This window comes from Globicephala melas, chromosome 11 (assembly GCF_963455315.2).
Source record: "Globicephala melas chromosome 11, mGloMel1.2, whole genome shotgun sequence".
Taxonomy (NCBI): domain Eukaryota; kingdom Metazoa; phylum Chordata; class Mammalia; order Artiodactyla; family Delphinidae; genus Globicephala; species Globicephala melas.
Genome location: NC_083324.2, coordinates 83308566 through 83332142, shown reverse-complemented (window position 1 = coordinate 83332142; position 23577 = coordinate 83308566). Strand labels below are relative to the sequence as shown.

The following is a 23577-nucleotide window of genomic DNA, read 5'->3' as shown; positions in this document are numbered from 1 at the left end:
AACCCCACCCCATCCCACTGCCAAGGAAGCACTGCTTGAAGTCCTCCTTTGCCCTCAACGGTCAAGTCAAATGTCCCCTGTTTTGGAAGCCTTCTCTCTGTCTACTGCCGCCTAATCCATCCTCAGTCTTAATAGCCTACAGGGGGGGAAAAGTTCTCTCGTGTTTCCTCAGCTCTGTATTCATACATAGTGATTGAATGGGAATCTGTAAAACTTGTGTCTGCCTTGCATTTCTACCTTGTAAGGGACAAGTCTATTAACTCACACTTCAAAAAGATGTATATATACTATGTTTCATCAATTCTAAGCCTCACTTTTCTTTATTTTACAGACTGAAATTGGGATGACTCCTAATGATATAATTAGAGAGCAAAGTTTATCAGCGATTTTTCTTTCTTGGTGGTATATAAAATGGCACCTTGAAATTGATACTATCTTACATTTGATTAAATACGGACTATAAATCCTACGCGTTTATGTTCCTCAGTCTTCACTAGCAAAATTTAATATATCATTCCATATGACGGTTAATTATTTTTGCTACATTAAACTTAAATATAAATTGAGTTGGGAATGGGCATAATTTCCTCACTTCCAAATTGCAGACTGCATCATACGTATGAAAACGCTCCAGAGACCGCAAAGCATTATATACATGATGGGTATTTTTTCACATTTAACGATTACTAGTTAATAGAAATGATCGACACTCTACACGCCGACCTGACGGCTCCAAAGCCCTAAGGGTCGAATCTGGGTTAGATAGTTCGACTCACGCAGGTAAACGCGCCCCGCCCCCCCGAGCCGGTCCCTACTCGCTTTACAGGTACAGACTCAGGTGCAGGAGACAAACTCCGATTGGCCGAGGGACACGACATGCCCACCCAAAAGCACCGTCCGAGCATGCGCGGTAAATTAGACGCAGGCGCGGTAAATTAGACGCAGGCGCGCTGCGCGCATGCCCGGTAGGCAGCGGCCGCAGCTTGGGCGCTCGCGCGGGGTCGCGAAGTGCCGGCTGCGCCGCTACCGTCAGGTATGAAGGGCTGGGGTCTTGCAGCTGCCTCCTCCTCGTTCCAGCGCCATGGAATGCCTGCGGAGCCTGGCCCAGCTCCAGCCCCGCGCGGTGAGGTTGCCCCGGCGCACCCTGTGCTCTCTGGCCTTGGGCTTGACCCCCGGGACTCGCTCCGTTGCCGCCTGCGGCCGCGCTGCCCAACTGCTCGGAAGGAGGTGGGCCGCGCCGCTGTACGGGCCCCGCCGGCTCCCCACGGCAGGTACTCCCCTCTCCGCCCCGCAGACCCGGGACGCCGGGCTTGCAGTGATCTCGGGGCCCCGACCCGACCGCCGGAGCCCACGTGGCTGTGGCTGCTCCGGCCTCGGCCTCCAGGTCCGCCCTTGGGCGCTCGGCTCTTGTCCCTTGCACAGGTCCGCGGGCCGAGCTGCGTCCCACCAGCCCCGAACGCGACTGAGCATTGCGCCTTGTGCCCAGCTAGAGCCCGACCCGACAGGCCTCTTGTCTTTCTCACCGCCCCGGCTGCAAATCTCCAGGCCTAAGTGCGCTTGTGAAAAGACTTTAAAGAGTTTCGCTCTTACCTGTCATCATAGTGCTGAAGCTAAGATTAGGCTTATCTACCTGAAATATTTTTTTAAGTATTTTCCCTGTTTTCTGTCTCTTCCTTATGGACGGACACATTTATACCTTTTCCAGTTGCTCAGGTAAGGGGTGGGGACGCACCTAGAGGTGAGGCTGAAGACTTTGAAACTTAATGGGAAGAGTTGCTTTTGAGAAAGATCTGACTTTTTTCCCCCCAAGTACTGTGTAACCAGATAGCCAGAAGGAGCCGGGGGATGGGGGGAGAGGGGTTGAAATTTGAGTTATTTTTTTTTCCCCTGAATGATAGAGCATGACGGTAATACATTGACATTTTCACAAATGTGACAGTGTGGGTGCTAATATTGCTGAGAAACAAAAGGCATTAAAATATATGGCTTCGCAAAAAACGTCCTCAAGTAAGTTTCTCAGTTGTACTCTCAAAATGCTCCCGAAGTAACTCACCATCTCCACCTTCTTCCTCATACCCATTAGGAGACTCTTTCCAAATTGGGTTACATTTCATATTCCCTTCTTTGTTTGGTAAATGCCTGGGAACCCAGGTTCAGCCCATCTAATGTTTTAGGACAAAGCATTAGATGGTAACATTTTATCTAACTTGTGACTGATTAGCAAAAGCTGATGTGTAGCTCTTTAACCTTTATTCAGCTGACCCTCATAACATAGTTTGTATTTTGTAGAAGGGAACCAACAAACCTCAGGTGGTAACAAATTACATGTCTTTAAATGTATGTAATAGGAAGGAATAAGATCAGAAGTGAGAATATATCTACACGTTCTGTAGATAGGAATTCTGTTCATTCCTCTTATGTTTAGTATTTTGAACAGTGTCCTTTGTCAGGCATTACATTTACTTGGTTATACTTGAGAGCTCACTTCAGTTTAAATCACATGTTTTAAATAGGTTTATTTTCAGATAAAGATTTGTCTTTATTCCAGTTCACTGCGGTCTCCATTCCAGTGCAGTAGGTTATTTCATAAGTATGTTCACTCTAAAGTATATGTGTGGAAAAGAAGTTAGTACATAGAAGTAAAATCAGTAGGTTTCATAATTTATAGGTCAAATAATCCTGATATTGGAATGCTGAAAGGTCACGTAGTTCTTGGAATGTATGTTTTCTAAACTGTACCAATGTAACTTGCATGAAGAGCCTTTCTAAACTAGGCAAAAAAGAATGGACATTTTATTTTAATCTCAGAACATTGTTATACACTTGTTCATCCTACTATAAGATATCAATAATACTTAGAAAGGAAAAGCGGTGACTGGAATCCATAGATTATTCTAATGCCTCACCTAAGCTACTCATTCATTGCCAAACGTAACATTATCACCTACAAATATTAACAAGAGTGTTTCTTATTTTCCCTCTAGGAAAAAGATTCAAAACATAGTAAAATAGGCTGAAGACCTCCACATACTGTGAGAATTGTATCTTAGCTGCATGTGAAAACCAATCATATGATCACAAGGAATTCTCTGATTCGTTTTTCAGGTGAAATTCACCGGTTTAGAACTTCTGATGTCTCTCAAGCCACTTTAGCCAGTGTAGCCCCGATGTTTACTGTGGTGAGTATGTGTGGTCCGTTTGATGATATTACTTACTTTGTTTTATAATGAATCCTTATAAGTCATTGTCTTTTGCTTAGCCAGTGACCTGAGTACCAGCTAGGTTTGCTTCACAGCACTCTTGAAACTTTGCTAATGACTATAGAGCTCATCTTTTAATACTAGAACAGGTGGCTCAAATCACAATTCAGAGCTTCCTATTTGAATACTCAAGATTTCTCCAGAAATCTATTTAGAAATCCTTGAAGGCTGTTAATTACAAAACGGCTTGAACCTGTGCTATGCAACGTAATCTATGCAGAAGCATTTTGAGGGCAGCACAGTGTATTACCTGAGAGTGCATGCTTTGAAGGGTCATGATCTCTGCAGCTTTCTCTTTTGTTCAGAAAAAAAATTGAATAAAATAACACAAATGGTGTGTCTCACACACACACATATTTAGAGAGAGAAAAATAAAGTGCTTGCTCTGAGCCAGAGTTTCTAATTTCAGATCTCAACTCTGTCTCTTACTAACTGGATGGACTTGGACAAGTTATAACATCTCTGTGCCCTAGTTTTCTCATCTGTATACTGGGGGTAAAAGTACCCACCTTATAGAATTGTGAGATTTAAATTAACTCACATATGTAAAACTCTTAAAAATAATACCTCATGCATGGTAAGCATTCAGTGTATATTAGCCATTATATATCATCCTTATTATTTAGGCTTACTAACGTAAGAACTTTTCTTTATCAACTATACAGAGCAAGATAACTTTTACACGTAGTTCTGGGGGTTATCACTCTTATTCACTGTTCTGGAAGAGTTAGCCAGTTTAATTAACAGTACAAAATCAGGTGTTAAATATTGAAAGAAGGTTCTTTGCAGGTGAAATCATTGTCTACCAAGAGCACTTAAAATCAGTTGATGCTATTTGAAATAATGTGAGTTATATTACAAGGTAAACACTTTTTAAAAAAATCAGTTTGTATGATCTCATGGTTTTTTTAAATCAAAAAAATCCCATTAAGGAAAAAATATAAATATTGAGATGCAAAAATATTCACCATACATTGTTAAGTTGAAAGTGGAGGGGGGACTGCAAAGAAGTGTGTGTAGCATGAATATATTTAATAGGAAAAAGTCTGGAAGGACATTCAGTAAAATATTAGCATGGTTTTCTCTAAAATTTGTGACCAAATAGTTTTATTTATCTTTATTTTCAAATTTTCTGCAGCAGATGTATATATTTGTGAAATAAGTTTAAGGAGGAAAGCTAGTGTGTATTACACAAAACAAAGCTTCCCTTGATGTAAATTTCCCTTGAACTCTGATGTTTTATGATACTCATATATTCCAGTTGATCTTATCTTTGCTCATGAGAAGCAAGCTGAAATATATATTGTGAGGCTTTATTGTGTTACTAAACACAGCATGTGTATTTTCCATGGTAATAACCCAGGACTTGGACCTACAACTGTATCTTAGAGTGTGTCTTCCTGAAAATGCATATTTAATAGTAATTAATACAGCCCAGTACCTAGTGATTCATTAAATATTATTTGACATCTTCAAACTTGACTATGGACAAGTATTACAGGAAAACCTTCCCTCTGCTTTATAGGAAATAAGCACAATTTCTGCATTGTGTCCTCTTTTTAAACTATCAGAAGAGGTCTTTTTTGTAAACATTTATTGATTCTGCAACACCCACCAGAGAGACTTCATAGCCTCCCATAGATAATTAGATTCACAAGATAAGCCACACTTGGTCCCAGTCTGTTCAGAAGGATAAAGGATAGGAAGTGCAGAAGGGCAGCATTAGGTGTTTTCTCTTCAAAAGAAGTCCTTACAGCCATGCAGGGGCTCCTGTGGCCCCCTGTGTGACAGCTCAGGTGCGAGGAGAGGATATCCTCAAATGTGGGTGTGAGATCCACCTTGGCTTAGAATCCCCAGGCCCTCTAGTGCCAGTATCTTGTAACCATCCCAGAGACACATCCAGGGCTCCCACAAGGAGCATAGTCAGTTACAAGAACCACTACACTCGGAAAAGGCAGAACCATGGCTTCCCAACAGGTGTCTGTAGTCTGTTCTTAGTCTTTCCAGTCCAGAGCAGTCTGTCTACCAGTCATTGGACACTTTTGCCATAAGCGTTGTTGCCTGGTAACACAACTGACACTCCTTTATCAGATCTCCCGGGGAACCAAGTTAGAAAGTTAATCCAAGGTCAGATTTGTCCTATCAAAGGGAAAGGGAATTTTTTTTTTTGACCCTTAACTCATAACTGAATTTAACTTAAGGGCAGTTATAGTTTTTATCTGTATTTCAGTATTTGGGAGGATTATAATACCATATGATATGATACCATAAATAGTGTACTGATTTGGGAGAAAATAATATTTTATTATCTCTCTCCAGACAAAATTTGACAAAGGGGGAAAGGTTACTTCTTTTGGTGAGTATCTGTAATTTTCTTTTAAATCACTCATCAGTGAATGAGTGGACCCACTGGAAGTCAAGAAATTATAATATTTTGAGTAGAATATTCTTTGCATATATGGATGTGTTGAAGGAGATCTTTTTCAGCATTTGCCCATCTGTCCTAATTGGAACTGGCAACACCTGACCTGTGTTGTTGTTGTGTCAGGAGACACTTTCACTCTAACAGGATGTTAAGAGCGTAGGCTGGTGTGCAGCTGAGAGAGAAACACTCTTCTCCCTTTTGTTTCTCTTCATTAGTCTCCCTTTCACTGCCCCGGTCCTCATGTCCCTCTCCTCCTGTACCATGTTGAAGGCAGAGAATCACATGATACCACTGTTATTGCAGTAGCACTGGGTGACAGCAGACAGAAGGGACAGGGCACTGGATGGCAGTCAGATGGAACTCTGCCAGTGATGGCTCTTATGGACGGTTACTTTTTTAAATGAAACCAAGCATTACTTTACTGTGACCTCAGGTGCAGGTTTCAGGTCTCCCATGTCCTTCCCACCCCGTGGTCCTGTTCCTGCTGTTGCTAAGATCCTAGTGGAGTATTTTGGGCGTTTTTTGGCTCGGCATCTCCTTCGAAAGGTTGTTCTACTTAGAGCTCTGTCACAGGTGTGGCTTGATACTACAAGAATAGATGCTACTACTACCAGCATCATTTCTTGAGTTTCTTCATCTGTTTTGCTTTCTCTTAGGTAATAAATTTAGTTCTTGGGTAGGAGAATCTAGTGTGAGAACTGATTTTATTTTCTCACTTTGTATTAGTCCAAGAACAAAGAAAATTGAACTTGTCTGTTCATAGATTTAAAATGCTGAAGTTGATAATGTAGTAAGGAAAAAATAGAAAATAGAACTGTAGTTCTATACAGTTCATATTTAAAAATCCATGAATCTAGAGCTAGAAATTGATACTGTAAATTCCAATGATGTATAGCTATAGTTTTTATATTGGTCCCAAGGGGCTTTTCTAAGTACAGAGAAATTTTATGAAGTATGGTTAAAAGGAGAAAAGAAAATTTAGTTTGACCAGATTTAGCCTGAGTATGTTTTTGAGGTAGAAATGGGTATTAAAAAGACCCAGTTTAGCTCTCGTTTCTGGTAGTAATAGAAGATTATCTTGGTGGTGGGAGGGGTACTCTGATATAAAAATCTAAACTTTTCGGTTTATTGGTTTACCCACTCTTTTTATTGAACATGTTTCTTTTATAGAAAAGAAGAAAACTGACTTATATCAAGAATTAGGTCTTCAAGCCAGAGATTTGAGGTTTCAGCATTTAATGAGCATCACAAGCAGAAACAATAGGATTATCATGAGAATGGAGGTAAAGGATTTTATTTCATATACATTTCTCCACTGCAGTCTTATAAAAGTTCCTATCTTGATCAATAACTAGGTTAAAAGTAATTTCGTAATAAAAATAGCTATGTGAAACATAGAATATTTTATAATATAACATGTTAAGAGTAAAACTCATTTTACATGGATTATATACACATACTCAGCAGGCATAGCACTGCTCTATTTATGATGGAAAAGGTCTGACTTTGGTCTCCATTCTCACTGTTTGAATTTAGTCTCTAGTTTCTGAAATAAGAGAAAGAATCTTGATTTATAATAGACATTTTCAGTTGTATACAGTTATGTGTAATTGTAGTGTAACTTCAGCTACTAAAAATATATTCTGGTTTTCCAAATAGCCTAAGACTATCGTTTAAAGTTTATCATCTTAATTTAAATTTTTATTTTTATGGAAAGCTTTAAGTTATTTCGGTGGGCTAACGTTTAAGGTTTGGAAATAGATGAGGGGACGCAGGTCTCAATGGTATCGGCCCTGCAGTGGACATGAGACTTGCTTTCTTCAAAAAGTCTTTGATGGCAGGTTTTTGTCAATTTATCTAGAATTAATTTTTTAAAAAATTAAAAAGGGAAGCAGTCTTTTCCCAAGTGATTTTTCTCCAAAACACATTCTTCGCTTTTATTATCAATAGCTAGCGCCCTTCAAAACAGTACCTCTTTAATGAAGAGACAGAGAAGTATGTGATAAAGCAAATTTAGCAAAATGTTAATTGTATCATCGAATTGGTATGTGTATAGGTATTCACTGTGTAATTTTTCAACTTTTCTGAATAAAAATGTTCATATTATAGTTGACCCTTGAGCCACATGGGGGTCAGGGGCGCTGAACCTCCACACGGTCAAAAATCCACATATAATTTATAGCCACAGTTCTTCCATATCTGCTGTTGCACATCCTCAGATTCAACCAACCACAGATAGTGTAGTACTGTGGTATTTACTACTGAAAAAAATCTGCATGTAAGTGGACCCGCATGGTTCAAGCCAGTGTTGTTCAAGGGTCAGCTGTAAAATGGGGAAAATGTGAAAGAAAATTTTCTGGTTTTTATATCACTAATACAGTGGCCACAGGCTACTCTTCTGTGTTACTCTTCTGACAAAAAGATGTCAGTCTTTCTTTTTAGAATAAATTTTTAATTTCATAGTGTTCTAAATTAGAGCGCTAAGGATACATCTTATCTTTATCATTTTGAATTAGCTTAATGTGTCTTGGTGATATTTTAAAAAGGAAACTTTCCCATTTCAGCCAAACTAATCATGATTAAACTAAATCTTTTCTAAAAGTCTGCTGAATACCTGACTTTTAAGAAGACCTTATCTTGTTTCCTTTGTTCTCTATATTTCTCATGATTACCCTGGAAGTCCTAATAAATACATAATTTGTTTAATTCTAGTTCTGTTGAGGCTGAGTTAGAGGTATCAAGACTTGGATTTATTTTAGGCTTCCTCTCTTTAAAAAAAAAAAAAAAGCCTTGACTTTTTTTGAAAAACCAAATGAACAGTGATTTGGTTTAGACTTAGTCCAAAATAGAGTATTAAATCCTATTTTATGAAGGTTATTTTTTCCCTACAACTTACATATGCGCGTGTGTGTGTACATATATATATATATTTTGTTTTGTTTTTGTTTTCCCCAGTATTTGAAAGCTGTGATAACTCCAGAGTGTCTTCTGATACTAGATTATCGTAATTTAAATTTAGAGCAGTGGCTGTTCCGGGAGCTCCCTTCACAGTTGGCTGGAGAGGGTCAACTTGTCACATACCCTTTACCTTTTGAATTTAGAGCTATAGAAGCACTCCTGCAGTATCGGGTAAGCCTGTTTTTATTTAGATTCTTGAATGTTTTCTGGTTTTACAGTGCTATTGAGGAGGAAGACACATTGGTATTGTTTTAATAGCATTTTCCCTAACCACACCCTCCCCCCAAATAAAAACATTTCTAAGGGTCTTATATGCAGAAAGTACTTAATTCTTAAACTTTATGACCCAAACAAATAGATGTAAAGTCTCTAGGTATGGTATACATAGAGTCTCTTTGACAGTCATGTTATGACATTCAGTGAAGCTCATTTCAGGTTGTCTATCCGTTGTTCAATTTTAATAAGTGTATTCAGGGATGCTAATTCAAAATACTTATCCTAAATATATAAATGAACATATCAAAAGGTTTTAGCTGTACTCCATTTTATTCTCTAACTAAATTGTTGTGTAACTGCTTGCACATGATAAATATTATAGCACAAATCTTTCATCAAATCATTCTGCTAGTTTCCATATCATTCTTTGATTTGTTTGTGTGTGTAATCCTTTGTTTGAGCTAGCTAAATGATGCCTGTGTTTGAGACCTAGTTTGACATAGAAACCGTGTACAATTCTTCTTACGATTCCTCCTTTAAGTTGATAATCATTGAGTGTCTGGGGATCCTGTCAGGCTCTGAGCAAGGATGGTCACTGCTTTCCTGGCCCCGACAAATCTTTCATCATCTTTTCTTCCCCCTATTAGTCAGGATAGTACTGTTCAGGACCTGGCTACATGCAAGAGTCAGTGCCATGAGCATGCTAGCCAGAGTGGGAGAAGAAGAGGGGAGAGTAAAGGGGACATGAGGTGGGTGGGGGTTGTTGGAACCTGGCACCCTTCTTTGTCTGCCTTGCTCTACTGAGGGAGTAGGAGATGGGTCCGTTCCTTACTCAGGTTAATGAGGCAATAGCACCAGCTAGTGCCAGCCAATGAGATGGTGACTCGTTGAAGCCAGTTACTAAGCAGGGAAAAAATGGGAAGAAATGAAGGTATAAACAATGGTTGCTGGCAAGCTACACAGACTGACTAAGCTCTCAGCAGCTAATGCTGGGATGGACAGTATATGTTGGAATTAATTAATCTTACTGCTTAATTCAGCTGCTGTTAATGCTGTTTACCAACAGGTATGGAAGAATTTTAATATTTTAAGAACTAGTATAGCTGTATCAATGTATATCTGCTGATTGATTCCTGCTGTGCCTATATTAACCCGAATAATAAATACACTTTTGACTTTTCAAGTTTATTTTGTAAAGTCTAAGGTATGTTTTGGTTTTCAAAAGCGCCTTGTTCATAGGAGTTTTGAACTGTATCCTATTTACAAAGAACATAGGTATTGTTTACCAGATGTAAAGTTTATGTTGTTTTTTCTTTTTTTTTTTTTTTGCGGGCCTCTCACCGTTGTGGCCTCTCCCATTGCGGAGCACAGGCTCCAGATGCGCAGGCTCAGTGGCCATGGCTCACGGGCCCAGCCGCTCCACAGCACGTGGGATCTTCCCAGACCGGGGCACGAACCCGTGTCCCCTGCATCGGCAGGCGGACTCTCAACCACTGTGCCACCAGGGAAGCCCAAGTTTATGTTTTAACCAAAGAACGGCAGCTCTTCTTTTAATCAGTCCTCCATTCCTTTCATTATAAGTGTCTGGTGTCTGTAGGGGGAAGAGTCTTATGGGAGTTAATTCCCTGGCAACCAAATGGGAGCTTACTAACAACATTATGCATGCTTATCTTTTAACCTAGGAGATGTAGTTTTTAATCATCTGGGATGGGCATTCCAGCAGTGACCATGTTCTGAAATGTTACCAGCTTTCCTAGCTATTACAGATTTCTGTATTTAATCAGAGCATTCACTGACCCTGAGTATTCTAAAAAGATTGTTTTAATCCTTATGAAAGGTCATGTTGTTATCTAGATCAACACTCTTCAGGGGAAACTTAGCATTTTGCAACCATTGATCCTTGAGACATTGGAAGCTTTAGTGGATCCCAAACATTCTTCCATAGACAGAAGCAAACTGCACATCTTACTACAAAATGGCAAAAGGTAAATATGGGTGCTTTACCAACTTGGGAGTTAGACACAGATGTCTTAAACTTCTCTTTCAGTAGTCTTAACAGTGAAATGTTTAACGTATATTCAGGTCCAAAATTAGTGTAACTCTTAGCTGTTTTAAAAATACCAACTAGTCTTGCTAATGATAATGACATTTTTTACTTTGTGACTTACTCTCAGTACCTTCATTTCCATATTTGATTTTCACTGTCTTTCATAACTTTAAGAAAGTAGCCTAGGTAGGAAGTTGAGCTAAAGGGGGCACACAAACTAATGTTTATTGAAAAGCTATTTTGCATAAAATGCTGTATCAGTCTCTTTTATGTGTGTGATGTCATCTCATCCTGTCAGCAATCCTGTTGACATGGTCCTCATTTTGAAGATAAGAAAACTGAGGTCTAAGTGACTTGTCTAAACTTTAACAGCTACTAAATAGCAAATCTAGACTCAAATCCAATTTTCTTTCCCTTCAAGGTCCATGGGTTTTTTTGTTTAGCATAATGCATTCCAGAATTTAAGGATAATATTTTAATTTATATTACAGACTGAATGAACATGCCGTCAGGATTTGTACCCCCTAAAAATCCATTCAGGAGTTAACAGTTAAAATTCCTGAATCAGTAGTTCTTTGTCTGAAAATATTAGGATGTTTTTATGAATTAAAAGTAAACAGTCTGTTCATCATCTGCCATGCTTATTAAGAGTAAAGATAAATTTCTGAGCCCAGAAGCTTAAATCACAGTGATTATATGTTTCTGAGATAAATAATATATGCTGAAAATTGTATCATTGGTTAATTTTACCACTTAATGTAGTTTTGGGATTGGGAATTGATTCTCAGAGTGCATAGTAAATATAAAAAAAATTTTTTTTTACAAATCAGTGTTTACCGTGAATTTATAAGTGGATCTACTTGATAAGACACCAAAAAGACACTGTTCTTGTAGGGAAATTATTTTTATAGATTTATGTTATTGATCATTTCTATGCAACTACTCTTACAGCCTGTCAGAGTTAGAAACAGATATTAAAATCTTCAAAGAGTCCATTTTGGAGATCTTGGATGAAGAAGAGTTGCTGGAGGAGCTCTGTCTGACAAAGTGGAGCGACCCACAGGTCTTGTAAGCAGACAGTCATGCTTTGTTCGTTTCTCTCTTAGGATCAGTTGATGGTCTTTTTCAGGATGACTTTTTAGGGAGGACACAACGTTTTGCTGGGATAGAGGATGTAGGCACTTTTCCTCCCCATTTGTTTCACTGTTTCCTGTACCATACTGCATCTGATTGAATTTAATGAGGACTTACTAAGTGCACACTGTGTACACAACAATATGCTGGGCTTTGACTGTACATGCACCATTACCTTTATTTTCAAAGGACTGGTCACCAAAGTAACATACACATCTACCCAGATAACTTACCCTGGAGAGTTCAGCGGGAGAGAGGAGGGAAAGGGTGTGGGGTGCAGGGAGGCGAGTAGAGACACTGGCACAGATTCTGTAAGTCTGGTTAATATAAAAACGCTCTCATCTTGTAAACCTTTTACCTCTTATGAATTTAGGAATCATTTACACTTCTTGTGCACACCCAAGTTTAAATGTTGACTTTTAAATACCCCAAATATTTCATTTTTGTACTTCGCAGATCAGTATCAGAGATTAATACAGACACCTTTGTAATGTGCATAGTTTCTGTAGTGTGTACAGATTTTTCAACATTTTGAGAAATTAGTTATCTATATTCTAATGAACGATTAAGATAAAAAGGGCTCTATAACGCTTGATATTATAGCAGCTAGATATAGTAGCAGAAACTTGATCACTCTTGTAACTCTTGCTTTCTTTGCTTCTTAGACCAATTTATCTCTAATATGCTTTATAAGTGTCTTTTACAGAGTGCTTCATTCCCACTGATCCTTCTTGGTAGGGAGGATAATTTACAATGTGTGCTAATTTCTGCTGTACAGCAAAGTGACTCAATTATACACATATATTTTTTTCCATTGTGGTTTATCCCAGGATGGATATAGTTCCCTGTGCTATACAGTAGGACCTTGTTGTTATCATTCTGTATGTAATAGTTTGCATCTGCTAACCCCAAATTCCCAGTCCTTCCCTCTCCCACCCCCTTCCGCCTTGGCAACTGTTTCGTAGATAGGTTCATTTGTGCCATATTTTAGATTCCACATATAAGTGATACCATATGGTATTTGTCTTTCTCTTTCTGACTTCACTTAGTATAATCTCTAGTTGCATCCATGTTGCTGCAAATGGCATTATTTCATTCTTTTTATGGCTGAGTAGTACTCCATTGTGTGTGTGCCTGTGCGTGTGTGTGTGTGTATATATATATATATATACACACACACACACCCCCCACATCTATTATCCATTCATCTGTTGATGGACATTTAGGTTGTTTCCATGTCTTGGCTATTGTGAATAGTGCTGCTGTGAACATAGAGGTGCATGTATCTTTTTGAATTATAGTTTTGTCCAGGTGTATATGCCCAGGACTGGGATTGCTGGATCGTATGGTAGTTCTATTTTTAATTTTCTGAGGAACCTCCATACTGTTTTCCATAGTGGCTGCACCAATTTACATTCCCACCAGTAGTGTAGGAGGGTTCTCTTTTCTCCACACCCTCTCCAGCATTTGTTATTTGTAAAGTTTTTTTGTTTGCTTGTTTGTTTTGCGGTACGCGGGCCTCTCACCGTTGTGGCCTCTCCCGTTGCGGAGCACAGGCTCTGGACGCGCAGGCTCAGCGGCCATGGCTCACGGTCCTAGCCGCTCTGCGGCACATGGGATCCTCCCGGACCGGGGCACGAACCCGTGTCCCCTGCATCGGCAGGCGGACTCTCAACCACTGCGCCACCAGGGAAGCCCATTTGTAAAGTTTTTAATGATGGCCATTCTGACTGATGTGAGGTGGTACCTCATTGTAGTTTTGATTTGCATTTCTCTAATAATTAGTGATTTTGAGCATCTTTTCATGTGCCTACTGGCCATCTGTATGTCTTCTTTGGAGAAATGTCTGTTAAGATCTTCTGCCCATTTTTCGATTGGGTTGTGTTTTTGTTTCTGAGTTTTATGAGCAGTTTGTTTATTTGGGGAATTAAGTCTTTGTCAGTCTCATCATTTGGAAATACTTTCTCCCAATCCATAGGTTGTCTTTTCATTTTTTTAATGGTTTCCTTTGCTGTGCAAAAGCTTGTAAGTTTGATTAGGTCCCATTTGTTTATTCTTGGTTTTATTTCTATTGCCTTGGGAGACTGACCTAAGGAAACACTGGTACAATTTATGTCAAACAATGTTTTGCCTATGCTCTGTTCTAGGAGTTTTATGGTGTCGTGTCTTATGTTTAAGTCTTAAAGCCATTTTGAGTTTATTTTTCTGCATAGTGTGAGGGTTTGTTCTAACTTCATTGACTTAACATGCAGCTGTCCAACTTTCCCAGCACTACTTACTGAAGAGACTTTTTCCTGTTTATATTCTTGCCTCCTTTGTAGACGATGAACTGACCGTAGGTGTGTGGGTTTATTTCTGGGCTCTCAATTCTGTTCCATTGATCCATTGTTTTGCTTACTGTAGCTTTGTAGTATTGTCTGAAGTCTGGAAGAGTTATGCCTCCTGCTTTGTTTTTGTTTCCTCAGGATTGCTTTGGCAATTCTGGGTCTTTTATGGTTCCATATAAATTTTGGATTATTTGTTGTAATTCTGTGAAAAATGTCATGGGTAGTTTGATAGGGATCTCATTAAATTTGTAGATTGCTTTGGGTAGTATTGCCATTTTAACAACATTCTTCTAATCCAGGAGCATGGGATATCTTTCCATTTCTTTGAATCCTCTTTAATTTCCTTTATTAATGTTTTATAGTTCTCAACATGTAAGTCTTTCACCTCCTTGCTCAGGTTTATTCCTAGGGTTTTTTTGTTTGTTGGTGTGATTTTAAAAGGTATTGTTTTTTATATTCCCTTTCTGATATTTCATTGTTAGTGTAAAGAAATGCAACCAATTTCTAAATGTTAATCTTATATCCTGCTACTTTGCTGAACTCACTTATTAGATCTAGTAGTTTTTGTGTGGAGTCCTTAGGGTTTTCTATGTATATGGTATCATGTCATCTGCATATAGTGACAATTTTACCTCTTCCCTTCCAATTTGAATACCTTTTATTTCTTGTCTGACTGCTGTGGCTAGGAATTCCAATACTATGTTGAATAGAAGTGGTGAGGGTGGGCATCCTTGTCTTGTTCCAGATTTTAGTGGAAAGGCTTTCAACTTTTCACCATTGAGTATACTGTCTTTGGGTTTATCATAAATGGCTTTTACTATGTTTTTATCATGAATGGATTTTGAATTTTGTCAGGCTTTTTCTGCATTTTTAAAATTTTATTTATTTATTTATGACTGCGTTGGGTCTTCGTTTCTGTGAGAGGGCTTTCTCTATTTGCGGCAAGTCGGGGCCACTCTTCATCGCGGTGCACGGGCCTCTCACTATCCCGGCCTCTCTTGTTGCGGAGCACAGGCTCCAGACGCGCAGGCTCAGCAGTTGTGGCTCACGGGGCCAGTTGCTCCGCGGCATGTGGGATCTTCCCAGACCAGGGTTCGAATCCGTGCCCCCTGCATTGGCAGGCAGATTCTCAACCACTGCGCCACCAGGGAAGCCCTTTTTCTGCATCTTTTGATGATCATGTGGTTTTTTACTTTTATGTGGTGTCTTACACTGATTGATGTGCATATGTTGAACCATCCTTGTGAACTTGGGATGAATCCTGCTTGGTTGTGGAGTATGATCTTTTTTATATGTTGTTGGATTCAGTTTGCTAATATTTTGTTGAGAATTTTTGCATCTATATTCATCAAAGATACTGGCCTGTGATTTTCTTTTTTGGTGGTATCTTTGGCTTTGGTATCAGGGTGATGGTGGCTTCACAGAATGTCTTTGGGAGTGTTCCCTCCTCCAGTCGTTTGTAAGAGTTTGAGAAGGATGCGTATACGTTCTTCTTTGTATGTTTGGTAGAATTCACCTGTGAAGCCATCTGGTCCTAGACTTTTGTTTGTAGGGAGTTTTGTTTTGTTTTTTCACAGATTGTATTTCACTTCTAGTGAATCGGTCTGTTCAAATTATCTACTTCTTCTTGATTCAGTTTTGGTGGGCTATATGTTTCTAGAAAGTTGTCTCTTTCTTCTAAGTTGTCAAGTTTGTTGGCATATAATTGTTCATAGTATTCTCTTATGGGTTTTTCTATTTCTGTGGTATCGGTTGAGATTTCTCCTTTTTCATTTCTTAATTTGCTTATTTGGGTTCTCTCTTTTTTCTTCTTGGTGAGCCTGGCCAGAGGTTTATCAATTTTGTTTACCCCTTCAAAGAACCAGCTTTTGGTTTTATTGATGTTTCTTTCTATTTTTAATCTCAATTTATTTCCTCCCTGATCTTTATTATTTCCTTCCTTCTGCTGACTTTAGGTTTTAGTTTTTCTTCTTTTTCTAATTCTTTTAGGTGGTATGTTAGGTTGGTATGTTAGGTGGTATGTTAGGTTGTTGAGATGTTTTCTTGTTTTTTGAGGAAGGCCTGTATCGCTATGAACTTCCCTCTAAGAAGTGCTTTTGCTGTATCCCATAGATTTTGTGTGGTTGTGTTTTCATTGTTGTATGTCTCAAGGTAATTTTTAATTTCCTTTTTGATTTCCTTATTGACCTATTGGTTTTTAGTAGCATATGGTTTAGTTTTCCTATAATCATTTCTTTTCCTGTGGTTGATTTCTAGTTTCATGCTGTTGTGGTCAGAGAAGATGCTTGAAATGATTTCTATACTCTTAAATTTGTTGAGGTTATTAGTTTTGTGCCCTAGTATATGGTCAGTCCTAGAGAGTGTTCCACGTGCACTTGAAAAGATGTATATTCTGTTTTTTGTTTTTTTTGATGTAATGTCTTGAAAATATCAATTAAGTCTAACTGTCCTATTCCATCATTTAGGATCTCTCTTGCCTTATTGATTATCTAGAAGATCTGTCCATTGATGTGAGTGGGGTGTTAAAATCTCCTACTATTACTGTATTCCAGTCAATTTCTTCCTTTATGTCTGTTAGTGTTTTATGGATTTGGTGCTCCTATGTTAGGTGCATATATGTTGATGACTGTAAAACCTCTTCCTGTATGGATCCTTTTACCATTATATAATGTTCTTTTCCTTTATGGCCTTTGTTTTAAAGTCTATTTTATAGTCTGATATGAGTTTTGCAACTCCTGCTTTCTTGTCATTTCCATTTGCGTGAAATATCTTTTTCCATCCCCTCACTTTCAATCTCTGTGTGTCCTTTGCCCTAAGGTGAGTCTCTTGTAGGCAGCATATTGTAGGCTCTTGTTTTTTTATCCAGTCTGCCACTCTTGTCTTGATTTGAGCATTCAGTCCACTGACATTTAAGGTAATCATTGATACATATGTATCCATGGCCATTTTAAACCTTGTTTTCCAGTTGATTCTATGGATTTTTGTTGTTGTTCCTTTTTATGGTTTGATGATTTCCTTTTATTTTATGCTTGTGTTCTCTTCTTTTTGGTTTTTGTGGATCTAGTGTATGTGTTTGAATTGTGGTTGCCCTGTTTTTCAAGTATGTTAACCCCTTCCTATATCTGCTTGCTTTAGACTGATAGTCATATAAGCTCAAACACATTCTAAAAAACAAGAATCTACACTTTCTTACTCTCCTTCTCCACATTTTATGATTTTGATGTCCTTTTTTACAGCTTCATATTTATCCTTTTGCTGTTTCTTGTGTTTATCATCCTTTCACATTAGGTTTTTGTTTTTTCTTTTTGATCTGTATACTGGCTCACTTAAGTGATTTACTTTTCAACTGTGATTTCCCCTTTCCTATATCTTCTTTTGTATTTAGAGAAGACCTTTCAATATTTCTTTTAGGATAGGTTTGGTATTGCTGTATTCTTTTAGTTTTTGCTTGTCTGAGAACTTCTGTATTTCCCCTCCTATTCTAAATGATAATCCTGCCGGATAGAGTATTTTACTTTGCAGATTTTTCTCTCTCAAAACTTTGAATACATTTTGCCACTCCCTTCTGGCTTGCAGTGTTTCTGTCCAGAAATCAGATGATAGCCTTAAGGGGATTCCCTTGTAATTAACTCTTTGTTTTTCTCTTGCTGCCTTTGGAATCCTCTCTTTATCTTTAAAACTTTTGCCATTTTTTATTATAGTATGTCTTGGTGTAAGTTTGTTTGGGTTCATCTTGTTTGGGACCCTCTGTGCCTCTTGTATCTGGATATCTGTTTCCTTCTTTAGATGTGGGAAGTTTTCAGCCATAATTTCTTCGAATACATTTTCAATCCCCTTTTCTCCTTCTGGAATCCCTGTTATACATAGATTGGCACACTTTATATTATCCCAGAGGTCTCTTATATTGCTTTCATTTGGTTTTCTGTCTACTGTTTTGATTGGGTAATTTCCATTATTCTGTCTTCCAGATCACTTATGTTTCTGCATTATTCATTCTGCTATTCATTGCCTTTGGCTTAGTTTTCGTTTCAGCAAATGAATTTTCTAATTTTTCTTGGCTCATCCTCATAGTTTCTAGTTCCTTTTTACAGTAATCTGCATCTCTGTTGATAGCCTTTCTTAATTCCTTCAGTATTTTCATTACCTCCTCTTTGAACTCGTGTCTTTTAGACTGAAGAGGTCTGTTTCATTGTTTGTTCCTTCAGGGCAATTCTCTTAACTGGGAGTGGTTCCTCTGCTTCTTCATTTTGCTTGTATTTCTCTTACTCTGAGTTTAGGAGAAACAATTATCTACTGTAGGCTTGGAGGGCTATCTACGTGCGGGAGCATTCCTGCTTAGCTTTTGTGGGTTTAATATTTTTTTGGCTTGAGGGCTGTCTTTGGTTTGGATGTTTGCCATCTCTTTCCTCAGCGTGTGCTGGCCATTATCCCCTTGTCAGAGGGTGAGCAGGTGCGTGCCCCGCGCACACTCCCAGGAGGTCGGGGCAGCGGTTGGTGCCTGGTCACGGGACCCTCGGCGTTGGCAGGCTGCTCCCACTTCTGGAGGCTGAGATGGCAGTGGTGGCTCGTGCCCGCCCCCAGAGCTCATGTAAGCGGTGCCCTGCTGCCTGAGAAATAAGCTCCTGTGGAGGTCCCACCCCTCTCCTTATGCCCCCCCACCCCTCTCCTCATGCCCCCCCCCCCACCCCAGCAGTGGTGCCCTACCTCTCTGGGGGCCCAGGCTTCTTCCCCCAGTGGTGGCACACCACACCCTAGCCCCCTCAGGCAGCCACCCCCAGTCTTCTCCCCTGTTCTGACCTCCGAAGCCTGAGCCTCAGCCCCCGGCCCCCACCCGCCCCAGTGGAGGACCGTCTCGGGCTGGGGCGTTCCAGGCAGCGGCACCAGCTGACTGTGTGGAGCTCTCTCCGCTTTGCCCTCCACAAACTGCTTGTTGTGCTCTCCTACGAGGCTCTGAAGCTCCGCGCCCCCTCCACCCCACCCCCCGCCAGTCCCAGCTGATCTGCCCGCCAGGGAGGAGACTTCCCAGTGTTCTGGCACCTTTCCTCTTTCACAGCTCCCTCCTGGGAGCAGGTCCCTTCCCGGTTGCTTTCTCTCTCTTTTTTTTTTCTTTTGTCCTACCCAGTTATGTGGAGATTTTCTTGCCCTTTTGGAAGTCTGAGGTCTTCTGCCAGCGTTCAGTAGGTGTTCTGTGAGAGTCGTTCCGCATGTAGATGTATTTGTGGGAGAAGGTGAGCTCCCTGTCCTACTCCTCCGCCATCTTGAGCCTCTGACTGTATTGACATTTTTCAAAAACAGTTTACTTCATATATGAAAATGATGTTATATATTTACCTTGGAAAGGAAATGCTCTTTATGTTCATTTTTAATTTTTGGTTTTGTTTTACCTGATAGTGATTTGGGATTTGCACTAATTCATCAGCATTCACATGTCTGCATTTTCCTGTAACTGGTAGCATTGCAGAGCCTCCCTGGGATCAGGGCCATGGAATACAGTGAGGCCTGTGTAGGGATGGAACCCGTGTCCTCAACTACCTGTGTCATGTTTAGGGTCAGTTGGCAAAGCCACTCCAGACTGGCCTCAATCACAATAATAGTAAAGGCAAAGGGTAGTTTTTTCACTGGTAGCTGAATATTTTATACTAATTCAGGAAGTTCTGTGCTACTTAATGTATAATGCATGTATTGGGGACATGTTAATTATGTTAACTCTTAATTAAAGTGAAAAGAGCAGTGCTGGGATTGACCATGCCGAAGAGATGGAGTTGCTGTTGGAAAACTACTACCGATTAGCTGAGGATCTTTCCAATGCAGCTCGGGAACTTAGGGCACTGATTGATGATTCACAGAGTATCATATTCATCAACTTGGACAGGTAAGAAGGCCTCGTATAAAACAATCAGTAAGTCTTTTCTTTATAAAATAATACACGGTAATAAAGCTTTTAAGGATAGCTTTGTTTTTCCATTTTGGAAAGAATTATACCATCATTATCGTTTGTAATTACTACATGGAAGTGTCTTTTTTTTAAGGTGTATGTTTAATCCATGTGGTCTTTAATAGATTATTTAGTGAATTTGCTGCGTGTAGTTGGTAAGATCTTCTGAACTAAGCAGTTGTTCTCCTCCCCAGCCACCGTAATGTGATGATGAGGTTGAACCTACAGTTGACCATGGGAACCTTCTCTCTTTCGCTCTTTGGACTAATGGGAGTTGCTTTTGGAATGAATTTGGAATCTTCCCTTGAGGAGGTGAGAATGTATTATTTCAGTAATCTAGAGGTTGTTTTTAATGTTTTGAAGATAATTTTTTTAATGGATTTTTTTAAAAGAGAACTTTATTTATTTATTTATTTATTTTTGGCTGTGTTGAGTCTTCATTGTTATGCGTGCACGGGCTTTCTCTAGTTGCAGTGAGCGGAGGCTACTCTTCGTTGTGGTGTGTGGGTTTCTCACTGCGGTGGCTTCTCTTGTTGCGGAACACGGGCTCTAGGTGCACGGGCTTCAGTAGTTGTTGCTCGCAGGCTCTAGAGCACAGGCTCAGTAGTTGTGGCACATGGGCCTAGGTGCTCTGTGGCATGTGGGATCTTCCCAGACCGGGGCTCAAACCCGTGTCCCCTGCATTGGCAGGTGGATTCTTTTTTAACATCTTTATTGGAGTATAATTGCTTTATAACAAAGTGAATCAGCTATATGTATACATATATCCCCATATCTCCCCCCTCTTGCATCTCCTTCCCACCCTCCCTATCCCACCCCTCTAGTTGGTCACAAAGTACAGAGCTGATCTCCCTGTGCTATGCGGATGCTTCCCACTAGCTATCTGTTTTACATTTGGTAGTGTATATATGTCCATGCCACTCTCTCAGTTCGTCCCAGCTTACCCTTTCCCCTCCCTGTGTCCTCAAGGCCATTCTCTAAATCTGCATCTTTATTCCCGTCCTGCCCCTAGGTTCTTCAGAACCTTTTTTTTTTTAAATTCCATATATATATGTTAGCGTACGGTATTTGTTTTTCTCTTTCTGACTTCCTTCACTCTGTATGACAGACTCTAGGTCCATCCACCTCACTACAGATAACTCAGTTTCGTTTCTTTTTATGGCTGAGTAATATTCCATTGTATATATGTGTCACATCTTCTTTATCCATTCATCTGTTGATGGACACTTAGGTTGCTTCCATGTCCTGACTATTGTAAATAGAGCTGCAGTGAACATTGTGGTACTTGACTCTTTTTGAATTATGGTTTTCTCAGGGTATATGCCCAGTAGTGGGATTGCTGGTTCATATGGTAGTTCTATTTTTAGTTTTTTAAGGAACCTCCATACTGTTCTCCATAGTGGCTGTATCAATTTACATTCCCACCAATAGTGCCAGAGGGTTCCCTTTTCTCCACACCCTCTCCAGCATTTATTGTTTGTAGATTTTTTGATGATGGCCATTCTGACTGATGTGAGGTGATACCTCATTGTAGTTTTGATTTGCATTTCTCTAATTAGTGATGTTGAGCATCCTTTCATGTGTTTGTTGGCAGTCTGTATATCTTCTTTGGGGAAACGTCTGTTTAGGTCTTCTGCCCATTTTTGGATTGGGTTTGTTTTTTTGATATCTAGCTGCATGAGCCGCTTGTAGGCAGGTGGATTCTTAACCACTGTGCCACCAGGAAAGTCCCTTTAATGGATTTTAAAAAAGAAAGTTTTAACATGTATACTCCCCTAGTGAAATAAAATATATACTCTAACTCATTTAAAATTCATGTCGTATTGTTAGACTCTGTTATGACGTAGATAGCCTAGGTTACCTTATGATTCCCAAAACATGTAATTACACATGGGAAAGGTTTGACAAAACAGTAGTACATTGTGAGGCAGTGTTAATGAGGGATTCTTTTTTTTTTTTTTAATTCTTGTGTGTCAGGCAGTGTTCCAGGCAGTTGCATGCTTTATTTGACTCAGTTATCAAAACTCTGAAAATGAATGTATTTTCCCTGCTTTATAGGTAGGAAAACTGAGGCTCAGAAAATGTTAGTAACTTGACCAAGGGCACAGAGCTAGGAAATAACAGAACTAGGATTTAGTCCCCAAGACTTGCACTTTCCACTTTGCTCCATTTTAATATAACACTGAACTCGCAGAGTTTTTTTTTTTTAATTATTTATTTATTAGGCTGTGTCAGGTCTTAGTTGCGGCACGTGGGATCTTCATTGTGGCATGCAGGATCTTTCATCGTGGCATGCAGGCTTCTCTAGTTGCAGCATGTGGGCTTCTCTCTAGTTGTGGCATGCGGGCTCTCTAGTTGCAGCACGTGGGCTTCTCTCTAGTTGTGGCGCAGGCTCAGTAGTTAAGGCACGCAGGCTTCAGAGTGCAAGGCCTCAGTAGTTGCGGCGTGCAGGCTTAGTTGCCCTGCGGCAGGTGGGATCTTAGTTCCCTGCCCAGGGATGGAACCTGCATCCCCTGCATTGGAAGGCAGTTTCTTTTAACCACTGGACCACCAGGGAAGTCCCTCGCAAGGTTTTTCATAACATTGTAGGCTTGTACTTTCAGAAGATGTCTTACTGTGAGATTTCTAGAAATGAATCTGCATGCGCGTTTGGCAGGCACACTCTGGCGCTGGGTTCTGTGTCCTAGTTAACAGATCTATTCTCTGTCTCCGGCTGTTGCTGAAGTCCAGCCCACGTCATCTCATCAGGACCACTATTCACTTTTATAAAGTGGTCTTTAAAAGAAGCAAATCTGATGGTCACTCTTCTGTGTAAAATTATTCAGGGCGTTTTGATTGTCATTAAGATAAAAATCCAGATTCCTTGGCTTGTAGGGCTTTTCCTGGTCTGCTGCACCCACATCTCCATCTTGTCTCCAGACACCTTGCCATCACCGTCGGTTGATTCATCACTATTCTTACTCACGGGGCCTCCACACGTCTCTCCTCGGCATCCACCTGTTTTTGCCTAGTTAACATCTGTTTCTCTCTCAGGTCTCAACTTATGTGTTACTTCCAAGGAGACTCTTCCCTGACTGCACCCCCAACCCAGCCGAGCAAAATTACTCCCCTGGTTATATGTGCCCAAATAATCCCACACTTCCCATTTGCCGTGTTCCTCAAGTTTGCAGTTGCTGTTTAAAGTCTGCAAAAGATTATGGCTCCCTGAAGCAAAGTCAGCAGTAGTCATTTTAATGCTCCTTATGAGATGTGAAAGAAAAATAAATGCAGCACAC

The 23577-nt window shown here is 39.9% G+C and overlaps 1 protein-coding gene across 3 annotated transcripts in view; it reads left to right on the top strand.

Annotated features, from left to right (window-relative positions):
* The first annotated feature begins 973 nt into the window (after positions 1-973).
* Positions 974-23577, top strand: part of MRS2 (magnesium transporter MRS2) — a 39619-nt gene continuing 17015 nt past the window's right edge. The window contains exons 1-9 of one of the 3 annotated variants that reach the window (XM_030881287.2): positions 974-1271; positions 3106-3179; positions 5580-5616; positions 6856-6968; positions 8641-8814; positions 10714-10844; positions 11858-11974; positions 20087-20239; positions 20497-20614. In XM_030881287.2, the coding sequence (XP_030737147.1) occupies positions 1082-1271; positions 3106-3179; positions 5580-5616; positions 6856-6968; positions 8641-8814; positions 10714-10844; positions 11858-11974; positions 20087-20239; positions 20497-20614 (1107 nt within the window). In that variant the 5' untranslated portion in view covers positions 974-1081. The remainder of the gene's footprint in view (positions 1272-3105; positions 3180-5579; positions 5617-6855; positions 6969-8640; positions 8815-10713; positions 10845-11857; positions 11975-20086; positions 20240-20496; positions 20615-23577) is intronic. The other 2 variants (XM_070046774.1, XM_060307973.1) reach the window with 2 other exon arrangements.